The sequence below is a fragment of the Lucilia cuprina genome, chromosome 4 (assembly GCF_022045245.1).
Source record: "Lucilia cuprina isolate Lc7/37 chromosome 4, ASM2204524v1, whole genome shotgun sequence".
Lineage (NCBI taxonomy): Eukaryota > Metazoa > Arthropoda > Insecta > Diptera > Calliphoridae > Lucilia > Lucilia cuprina.
This window is the reverse complement of record NC_060952.1, coordinates 6,994,043-7,006,300: the sequence shown is the minus strand read 5'-3', so window position 1 is coordinate 7,006,300 and position 12,258 is coordinate 6,994,043. Positions and strand designations below refer to the sequence as shown.

The window sequence follows — 12,258 nt, the reverse complement described above, 5'->3', positions numbered from 1 at the left end:
CAAAGATGTTAAGTTTATTTTGAATATAAATTGTGTAATAAAATTTGAAATTATTGTATTTTGTAGTAAGTCCCGAAAGAAAGTTAATCAATAAAATAAGTTCAGCCCTAGTTCAGCTCTAGTTCAGTTCTAGATCAGTTCTAGTTAAGTTCTAGTTCAGTTCTAGTTCAATTCTAGTTCAGTTCTAGTTCAGTTCTAGTTCAGTTCTAGTTCAGTTCTAGTTCAGTTCTAGTTCAGTTCTAGTTCAGTTCTAGTTCAGTTCTAGTTCAGTTCTAGTTCAGTTCTAGTTCAGTTCTAGTTCAGTTCTAGTTCAGTTCTAGTTCAGTTCTAGTTCAGTTCTAGTTTAGTTCTAGTTCAGTTCTAATTCAGTTCCAGTTCAGTTCTAGTTGAGTTCTAGTTCAGTTCTAGTTCAGTTCTAGTTCTGTTCAAGTTCAGTTCTAGTTCAGTTCTAGTTCAGTTCTAGTTCAGTTCTTGTTCAGTTCTAGTTCAGTTCTAGTTCAGTTCTAGTTTAGTTCTAGTTCAGTTCTAATTCAGTTCTAGTTCAGTTCTAGTTCAGTTCTAGTTCAGTTCTAGTTCAGTTCTAGTTCAGTTCTAGTTCAGTTCTAGTTCAGTTCTAGTTCAGTTCTAGTTCAGTTCTAGTTCAGTTCTAGTTCAGTTCTAGTTCAGTTCTAGTTCAGTTCTAGTTCAGTTCTAGTTCAGTTCTAGTTCAGTTCTAGTTCAGTTCTAGTTCAGTTCTAGTTCAGTTCTAGTTCAGTTCTAGTTCTAGTTCAGTTCTAATTTAGTTCTAGTTCAGTTCTAGTTCAGTTCAGTTCTAGTTCTAGTTCAGTTATAGTTCAGTTCTAGTTCAGTTCTAATTCATTTCTAGTTCAGTTCTAGTTCAGTTCTAGTTCAATTCTGGTTCAGTTCTAGTTCTAGTTAAGTTCTAATTTAGTTCTAGTTCTACAATGATTTAAAAATCTCAACATTAACGTAACTTTTATACGATTTAAAGAAGATACTTAAAAGCTTCGGAATTGAAAACATTCTGGTTGAAATCGGGATCAACAGGGTAAATACAAAAGAATAATTTTAATAAATTATTCGATCAATATTGCATTTCTTAAAATTATTATATATAAATACTAACCAATTGTTCATAACAATTTATAAATTAAAATTAATTATAAATTCTCAGTCAGTTTTTACTTAAAAAGCTTTAATAAACATATTTGTATTTATTACATAAACCACATATATTTATAAAATACAAACATTAATACTTTTTACATAAATTAAAAAAAAAAATTATCACCGATAACAAAGCAATTGATTTTTTTTATTTTCAATTGTTCAACATATTAATGATCATTTAACCTTTTGTACATTTAGCTAATGAAAAAAATTTTCAAATTTTTTGTATTTACACTATAATTATATACAATTAAAAAAAACTCACCAGAATTACACAAAATAAATACTACACTGTTTTTTATAACATTCAAACACAAATACTTATGTTTTATTTCTATTATTAAAGAATTCGACTACTACTTCTTAGCGCAAGAAGACAAGCCAAAAATGGAAAGCAATTTTAATCTAAAATCAATAAGAATTAGAAAAACACTTAAAAAAAGCAAAACACTATAACTTAAACTAAACACCCTCACCCTAACTATTCCTCTCATTGGCACTCCCCTTAAAACTTAAGCACTTAAATGGGTTTAAAATTTGAAGTAAAACGAAAAATAAAAATCCTTAACCTTTATACATACACATATGCTTTAAAACTATCTATACCTTAACTATTACATGGAAATTTTGCAAAAATAAAAAAGTAAATAAATATTTATATTAATTAAAAATATAAATAAAAAGAATTTAGCAATGTAAGTAGTTTCCATTTTCTTTGTTTAGAGCAACTAAATTGAAATTATTATTAAAATACATGTTAGTCTTATGAATATGTGCAACTTATGATTATAATCATTGAAAATTATTTCAAAATTTATATTTAGCTTAATAAAAACAAAAGAAATCGTTTTCTTTTTATTTTTTATAAATGTTTACATAATTAATTACTATCTCCTTATATTCAATATTAAATTGATTCAATGTTATTTTCTTTAACTGCTAATAATGTTTTTTTTATTTTTTTTAACTTTTAATGAGATTTTGGAAATTGACCAAATATTTGATAACTTTTGCAGTAAGCTAAATTTAAAAATATATTAGATATTTATAATATTTTTAATTCTTAGTATTTATTGGCTTTTTATAGGCTTTTTAAGTGTCTTAATTTTTAATTTTTTTTATTGAAAAATTGTTAGAAACTATTTACAAAATATTCTATTCTCTCTATTGACTGTTGAAATGTTTGAAAAATGTTAAACAAGATTGAATTAATATTTAAACGATGTTTTTTTCATATTTTATAATCATTTTTAAATCTATTACATAAATACCCCAATTTTATTAGTTATACTTCATTTCTAGTTCTTTTGCAGTTCTGATTCAGTTCTAGTTTAGTTCTAGTTCAGTTCTGTCCAGTTCTAGTTCAGTTCTAGTTCTGTTCTAGTTCAGTTCTAGTTCAGTTCTAGTTCAGTTCTAGTTCAGTTCTAGTTCAGTTCTAGTTCAGTTCTAGTTCAGTTCTAGTTCAGTTCTAGTTCAGTTCTAGTTCAGTTCTAGTTCAGTTCTAGTTCAGTTCTAGTTCAGTTCTAGTTCAGTTCTAGTTCAGTTCTAGTTCAGTTCTAGTTCAGTTCTAGTTCAGTTCTAGTTCAGTTCTAATTCAGTTATACTTCAATTCTAGTTTAGATCTTGAATCAGTTTTTGACCAGTCCTATATTATATAATTCCTAAATGTGAAAATGTTTTTTCAGTTCTAGTTCAGATCTTGATTCAGTTTTTGTCCAGTCCTATACTATATAATTCCTAAATGTGAAAATGTTTTTTGTTAAAGTTTTATCTTAAAGCTTAAAATAACAAAATTATAATTAAAATATACACTAATTTTTAAGCATGCAAGTTTAATAGAAGAACAAAATTTTCCAAATCGTTTGATCTTTCAATATGCATTTTCAAGGACCAAAGGACTTTTTGGCTTTCTGATACAATATTTATTTAACGTTAAATTGCCTGAAGAAAGTAATCTTTATAATAAAACAATTGAAGAAATCACGAAATGGACAATAAAGAAATTCGATAAATTGAAGGCATTTAACAGGGAAGAGCACATTTAGTCAAAATAGCAACAAGAAGTATTGGGTGAGCACATGGAGCCACTTATAAAACGCAGATAACAACAAAATATCAACTATAAATTGCATGTGAATTGCAAAAAATGTAATTTTATTTTTTTTTTTTAATTTCAGGAAGAAGCCAAAATAATTCTTAAACAATATCAATTTTGCCATAACAATGCAATAAACAAAACATATTATTAATTAAAAAATAATTTTGAAACAAATAACGAGGGTTAACTTGAATTATTACTATTAAAGACTTGTAAAACACCAAATAATTTAAACAAATTACAAAGATTTTAAATAAAGCAAACCCTCGATTTAAGTAAAAAGAACTGCTGAAAACAAAAATCCATAATATAATATTATAAAGTACCTATTGCTTAAATAATAAATAACATGCATATTTATATTTTAAAAATAAAATAAATAATGTGTTTAATCTCTATTTTAATTAAAAATTCCAATTTATTAATTTTTCGTCAAACCGTACAAAAGTATCCACCACCTTTATACAAAAAAATAAAAAAAAAGAAAAGAAAATGTTAAACAAAAATAAATATTTTTATTTATTATTTTGTATGATGTTAAAGAAAATATAAAAAAGAAAATAATTAAACTTTATAATAAAACAATATAAAAATAAATATTGTTAGCATTTACAAAAATATAAAAAAATCATAAAATAGCAAAAAAACACAGATATTAAATATTTTATATGTAAAACTATGTAATTGTATATGTATGTATTTAAAATTTTAACAAAAACTAAATTAAAAAATGGTTTATAAACAAATAAAAAATAAAAATGAAAGCAAGACATATGGAAAACAAGTTAAAGAAAATCACCAGCATAGCATAGTTAAGACAATTTTTTGCAATTAACAAAAAATAAAAAAACAGCTTTATTCACAAAATAAAAACAAAACATTTTAAATAATTAAAAGTAATAAATATACAATATTTATAAATTAAACATGGTTCATACAAACATTCTCTAACGATTTCATTGAAATGCATAATTTAGCATACCAAAAAAATAAAAAAAATAAAGTAAATAACAGCAACAACAACAAAAATAACAAATTAATAAATAACATAGTTGATTATAAGAAATTGTTGTTTTTTATTTCCAGAATTTATTTTATTTTAGATTTATTTATGTTTTTAAGAATTTTTATTATATAAAAATAACAAAGTAAATAAAGGTAAAACTAACATAAATTATTATTTTTAATATGTGTATTTATTATATTTCCCATTTCCACTTTAAATATTTACAGTACATGATTAATTATTTCGTTGTTTCCTTCTTTTATATTAGTGTTGAAAATACAACTCTATGATTAGAAATCAAAACAAAAATTTCAATGTTGTTAATGTGATATTTTTTGTGTCTAAAGTAGGGTTCTATAAATCGACTTTCGAATAAACGAACAATCGACTTTTTGTCAAAAAAAGTCGAAGTCGACTATTTTGTTCAAAAAAGTCGATAACTCGACTATTGTCTATGAAAAAATTCGAAAAGTCTACTTTGTAAATAAAAGCCGAAAAGCCAAATATAGTAGAAAAAATCAAAAATAGTCAAAAATCTTAAATAGTCGGAAAAACTCGAAAAAAGTAAAAACATATTCGTAAAAAGTCGGAAAAGGTCAAAAACTCGAAAATAGTAGAAAAAAGTCAAAAATAGTCGAAAATTTTAAAAAACTCTTAAATCATCGGAAAAACTCAAAAAAAATAAAAACCTTAAATAGTCGGAAAAACTCGGAAAAAGTAAAAACATATTCGAAAAAAAGTCGGACAAGGTCGAAAACTCGAAAAATCAAAAATAGTCGAAAAACTCTAAAATCATCGAAAAACTGAAAACAATCGAAAAAAGTCGGAAAAAGTCAACTATTTATAAAATACTAAAAGTCGACTTTTAACTAAATGAAAAAAGTCGAAAATCGACTTTGCATAAAATGCAAAAAGTCGACTTTTAACTAAATGCAAAAAGTCGAAGAGTCGACTTTCTGTTTCAACTGTAGAACCCTAGTCTAGAGTCGAAGTTGACTCTAGACTAGTTGAAAAATTCGTTAAATAGAAAACTTTTAATTTAGTAATTAAAATAATTTTATTTAATTAAAAAAATATTCAAAAAACATTTTAAAATTCTTTATATTTTAGCTTAATACCCGAATTCAGAAATAGGAAAAGAAAACAATTTTTAAAATTTTGTATAAAAACTACTCAGTTTTTCAGAATTTAGAAATAGGAAAAGAAAACAATTTTTAAAATTTGGTATAAAAACTACTCAGTTTTTATTAGTGTTTTTCATGTACAATTTGAAATATTGTTTTACATTCTTATTTCTGAATACAGGCCTAAATCTTAAATGTTTAGTTTTTTTTTTAATATAATATAATATAATAAATTAATTTTTTAGTATTTCTTCAAATTCAAATGTTTCACCTAAATACATAAATTTTATATTGCTGTGTACGACTTTCTGTATCACGATTAAAAAAACCCAAATTTAAAATGTCGGCTTTTCATAAAACGAAAATAAGACGAATTTTCATACATTGCACTTTAACGAATTTAAAAATTTAATTAAAATTTTATTTCTTACTAATAATAATATTCTGTGGAATATGTGATCTATCGGGCCAATCACAGAATTCCATTTCGATCAAAAGTGAAATTAGAACTTTGTATGAATTTAATATGAATATAAAGGCATGTCATAAAATCATTTTCTTGAAATAAACTTATTTCTAGTACAATCACATGATTTGAAACATATTTTTCAATTTTAAATAATTTTAAGAGCTATTTTTTATAAACAGTTGAAAGCAATTCGTAATTATTTTTTAATTAATAAAACATGCTATTTTTGTTCTTATACACTAATAAAAACTATACATTCTACGACTTTTAAAAAGTTGTTGACATTTAAGCGTTTATTATTGACCCATACAGTTGACATTACTTTTTCTCATACGTTAGTTTTAGTTAAATTAATAGCGGGATTGTTAAATAAAATGTCAAACGGTGTAGAAAAATTAACATAAAACATTATAAAGCAAATACATTATAATAAAAGTTTTCTAAAATTGTTAATAAATGTATAGTGCATAAATTTCAAGTGTTTTAATAATCAAAGTTTAAATATTAAAGCTTAAAATAGGTTAACAAAAGTGGCTTCTTTAAGTTTTTCACGCATTCGTTTTGTGTCACAAAGTCTTCGTGTCTCAATAATAGTGTCGGCCGGTGTTGGTTTTAAGTAAAATTTGTTATTAAATGTTCATAAAATTAAAAAAAAAATATTGCAAAAAATAATAATAAGTGTTATTAAATAAATGCATTAAGAGAGGGTGTAATATGGCCTGTTTAATAAATCAAATGCAATGAGGGAAAAGTGTCATATCATCAATATGTGTTTGTTTGTATGTGCAGTTGCGTTAAAGTAAAAATAAATGTTTCCCTACTCCTCCTCCCTTTATGAAAATGTTTTGTTTGTTGTGATTAGCAAAAAAAAGTCTTCTCCTTCTCTTTTATGCAAGTGTTTGTTGTTATTTGTTATGATTAGTAAATACAAAAGAGCAAGGAGTATTATGGCCTGTTGCAAAAATGAAAATTAAGTACATATGTACTTATGTATGTGTTTATTGGTATTTTGGAATAAAAAAAGAAGCTACGATAAAAGCTCATTCTACGACTCCTTCTCTTGTTGTTGTTTTTTCCGTTTTTTGTTTACTGCAATAAGTGTTTAGTTAATTTTAGTTTGTATATGCAAAGAATGTGGAAATAATTAAAGAAATTTTTTCGAAAATTAAGGAGAGAAAAGGTAAGAATGTAATGTAAACATTTTTATGTATTTTTAATCATTTGTATTTTTTAAAACATGTATTTACACAGAAAAAAGTTTCAGCATAAATATTATGAACTGCTTTTATTGACAGAAGTTAAAAATATTTGAGAATAAGTTCCTAAATTGTATAATTTTTTTTATATTAATTTTTTCAAACAAAATCTAGAAGCCTTGACTTAGTATATTTTAAATTAAATTTTTCTTTTTATTAAAAATGTTGAAATATTTTTTGAAATTTTTTTATTTCTTCATGATTTTTAGTTTAAAATCGATGAAATATTGGAAAATTGGCCGGATGTTATGAAGAATAGTTGTTTTACTATGTTTGCTGATGTTTTCTTGTTTAAGATTTTGTTTTTCAATATTTAAATTTATATTAATTTATTATACAAAATTCGCTAATATAGGATTAATATCTACTAAATATGAAAACATATTAGTAGATAATAAAAAAATTTGCGTCATAAACAAATTAATACATTTTATGAACTTTTAATATTTTTAATGAAAATAGTTTGGGGAAAAATGTCATGTTCGTTTCATAATATTTATTACCAAATTCATTCCACATATGAATTAATTTTTTCTGTGTAAACATATATGAAAAAATTATGTTCTTTTAGAAAAATATTTGAAATTTCAATTTAAAAATAAAATATATGTAGCAAAGACACATTTTATTTCAAAGTAATATAAAAAATATATTCTTAATTTTAGTCGATTTCTAAACCCTTTTAATATACATTGAATTATTTTTGTTTCCTCTGTGTGTGGAATACAACCATGTGTTCACTCGCTATCTTTTGTAGTTTCCTTTTCCCATTTTTGCTATCGGAAACACAGAGTAATATATAAATCAGAAATGGAAAATTTAATAATCTTCATTAAGTAAATGGAATTATATTTTTTTAATATTTATTTTGTTATTAAAAAACAAACATTTGTTATTAAAAAACAAACATTTCTGTTAAAAAAAATATATTTATTCATCAAGACATTTTTACATTGAAAATAAATTTATTACTAAAGTATGAAATTATTTTCAACTTTTATCATCAGATGAAAAAAATATTAAACAACAACAAATATTTTATGCAAAAGTTAATGAATCCATAAAGAAACCTTCATAAGGTAGTGTGTTATTTAAAATTTTAGTCAGCTAATACAAATATATAATTATACCCTACACCACTTTAGTGGGAGGGTATATATAACCTTTTAATCAAACTACAGGTCGCAATTTATATAATAATTCAATGAAATTTGATACATAATCTTCTATTGACCCAGGGACTAAGCCTATTGAAAATGGTTGACATCGGTCCATTATTTCACCTAGCCCCCATTCAACTGAATCCCCGAATGGGGTTTGCAAACCTTGTAATCAAACTACAGGTCGCAATTTTGGAGATAATTCAATGAAATTTGGCATATGATATTTTATGGTACTGTTGTAAAAAATGTATTAAGTAAAAATACAAAATTTACCGGTGAATGTTACAAGACCGCGAGTGGTTGTAAAGCACTCTTACAAATCTTGAATAACACTAAATTTATTTTTAAAACTAAAAACTTAAGAACTATTAAACAAAATCTTAAAACTAACTTAAAACTAAGATAAGACCACATGCACTCTTTTGATGCATTCAATCTTATTAATTTTATATTCCCATTTAAGGGTGGGGTTTCAAGTGCACTAGTGATAAGAATATGCTCTATTTCTAATTATATCTCATAATATCTATGCGTTACATAAACAAGAGAATTAATGTGCATCTTAGTGCTTTGCATTCTATTATTACTAAAGGTCATAAAAAACTAAGCGATAAATATTTATTTGTAACTCAAGTGAACAAATCGAATAGTTTTTATGACCAAACACATGCACCAAAATAAGATTTTAAATTATGTTCAAATATGTTTGAACAACTGTAGACGAAGCCTATTAAAAATAGTTAACATCGGTCCATTATTTCACCTAGGCCCCATACAACTGGACCATCCAAATGACAATATGACTTGATAGCACACCATGTGAATATCTCAATTATTTTTGTAATAATTACAATTTTTATATTCTACACCACTATAGCGGAAATGTTATTATGCGTTTATTCTATTGTTTGTAACAAAAATGGGTCCTACACCCCTCTCAATGAGTTTAAAAATCTGCTTAGAATAACATTAATTCGTCCATTCAAGTTGATTTGTGTCCATCCGTTTGCATTTTAACCTTTTTAGCACGTTTTGAAATTTTCAAGAAAATTTAATGAAATTTGCACAAACTCTTCTTTTGACCCAAGGAGGAAGCTTATGGAAAGTGCTTAAAATTCATTATTTTGAATAGCCTCCATACAACCGTACCAGCCGAATAGAGCGCGAATTAACAAAACAATATTGCAAAAGAAGGAAAAGAGACAAAGTGTGCGAACCTTTTCCTTTTAGTTTTGGCCCTTTCTTTTCAAAACTCGCGAAATTATATTTATGTAGTTATGTTTTCCTTTACAGAATTTACTCAATTAAGCCTATTTCCAAAACAACAATATATTAAATGTGTTACATGCACAAAGAAATATTTTACTATTTCTTCTTTTTTAAAAATGACAAAAATTAAAATATATTTAACTATTAAATGTCGCAAATTGTGACAATAAAAATACAATGTCCGTACAATGTACTACATTTATATATTTGTATTTATCAGAGTATGTTTTTGTCAAAATTCGCATTTGTTATCATATGTATGTATATTCCAGTAGTTCGAGATAATGGTAGTTTGGGTTTTCCTAGAGACTAGAGATATTTAATAAAATTACTGTTCAAAGTGATACATCAACTTCTAGTTGTACTGCTGGATTATTACTACAACATACAGAGATCCGAAATGCATGGATAGTAATAACATAAAGTCCTCATTTCCGCTACAGCTTAAGAGCGTTCTTTCCTTTGGAATATTTAAAACAACAAAAGAAGAAAAAAAAAACACAAGCAAAACAACAAGGATACTATTGAAACGCAAGTAAACGGGGAAAACAAACCGGAAGAACTTGACGAACTCTTGTTATTGTTACAGATGTTGTTGGGGTTTTAGTTATGTTGTTCTTGTTATTTCGTAGTTAAAGTGGAAACCAGCAACAGTGTTGTGAGATGAACACTATCACATTGTGTGTATGTGTATTTTTGTGGTCATAATGTAATGAAACTAATGTGTGGCGCATGTTAAGTGATAGAAATGGTAAAGTGAGTAATTTAATAGTGGATAAGTGACTGGAAATTTAAAACAATTTCTTGGCTTTATGGTAGAAGACTTTTAGAAATCTACTTGAATCTTTTCGAAAAATAATTTAAACAGCCACATTCCACAACACCTTGTATCACGTAACCATCACTCATTTGTAATAAGTTGCGGCTTTTATGTATATACACACACATACACAGTACTCTCTTTTCCTTTTCCTCGCCAACCATGGGTGGCCAATTTTAAGAGACTTTATTTCGTCTGCTTTAGCTGTTTCGAAAAAAGAAAAACAACACCGGAAGTCTTTTGTTTCCGGTTATTTTACCCTTTGTTTTTGGCAAAACATAATACCTTATCAAGCCAATTCCCATTTGACAAAACAATAAGAATCTCATGAGAGTTTTATTTTTTTGAATTTAATTTTTCTATTTTTATTTTGTTAAACAATCAGAATTTTATTTCGTTAAAATATGCTATTTATTAAATACTCCTTCAGTCATTGAGACTTTAATCCAAAGTACAATTAGCCATATCGAATTCCATACTTTGTGAAACAAAGAATTCAATTAATTTCGACATCGACACATCATTCAACATGCCATTGATGTTGGGCAATAAAAGTTGGGCATAGATATCATCAACTTGTACTTGTATCTGTTGAGCCCACATCAAAGTCAATTCACTGCCAAATTTATTGACAAAATTATTAAATGATATATCCCATAAAGTGTTCCAATTGTTATTGATGACATTGCCCACATAGAAGTGTAAATTGAAATCAGAAACACTTAAACTGTTGGGATTTTCCGAGCTGGGCGTTAAGGCAAACTCACCCACCATACGGAAGTCAACGATTTCGACATTTAATAAACCTTTACCAGCCATTTGGGCAGGAAAACCGGCCAAATAAGCCATGGCATCCATTTCATATTCACCCAAAGCTTGAACTGCAGGAAAGATTAAATCAAAGGAGGTGCGATTGGTGGTGGCATTAAAGTTGCCAGCCAATACACGGAAATTATTCAAACCAGTCACCACCATATTGGAAACGTTACCATTAATTCTATAAATTAAAACAATTGTTAGAATTTTCAAATAAAACATGAAAAAATCTTAAAAAATAACTAACTTGTAGTAGCCATTGGTTAGATTGAAGGAATAGTAATCCATAGAAAAGGGCGCCAAGACGGGTATTTTGAGTGGAGGAAAACCACAAGGCATTATCTTTTGAAAGGCAGTGTAGTACATTTTCAAGGCAGTGCCAAAACTGATAGTGCTGATTGATGCATTACTATCCTCCAAGTTGACCGCTAAGTAAGATAATAAGTAATAAATAATATTTATTTAATAATTTTTATTTTCACACTAACCTGCTGTTTGGGCTCCTTGCAGGCATAAAGCTGCTGCCACCAATGTTACCAAAATGTAGTTTTTCATTTTTTTTGTCACCGTAAATAGCTTGTATTTTGTCGTTTCTTTTCAGCTGAAAACTAAATCAGTTTTATACTTTTACAATGTGCTTTATATAGAAATTATTTTCCTCTATTACCATTATCAAAATTTGTCTTATCTATCTTACCAAAGCAATTAATTTGATGGATTTGATTTTGAGTTTTATTTATATAGTTCATATGGTTTTTTTTATCATAGGGAACTACCTGTTAATGTATAAATTTTGTTACTGGTTTTAAGCCATTTGTCTATTAGTCATTATATTTTTGTTATTTTTGCATATTATTCTATAACAAAATTACATGATAGCAGACTAGGTTTGTGTAAACTGGTGACACGTTTAGCTAATAAGTATATTTGTTTGTAGATTTTTTGCAGTTCTAGACATTTTGTATTTTTTTGTATGTTATCCCTTATCTGTATCTAAAATGTTATAACTAAAAATATAGTTTAGAGGAAAAAAAAACGATCAAAGTATCAGATACTAATTGGGTTTC

General features: G+C 26.1%; 1 protein-coding gene across 1 annotated transcript; it reads right to left on the bottom strand.

Annotated features, from left to right (window-relative positions):
• Positions 1–10,737: 10,737 nt before the first annotated feature.
• LOC111675679 lies at positions 10,738–11,786 on the bottom strand. The gene is made up of 3 exons (XM_023436483.2): positions 11,680–11,786; positions 11,439–11,619; positions 10,738–11,372 (listed from the first exon to the last, which is right to left on the bottom strand). The coding sequence occupies exons 1-3, from the start codon at positions 11,744–11,746 to the stop codon at positions 10,817–10,819; spliced, it is 804 nt and encodes a 267-aa protein (XP_023292251.2). The 5' UTR covers positions 11,747–11,786; the 3' UTR covers positions 10,738–10,816.
• Positions 11,787–12,258: the final 472 nt, after the last annotated feature.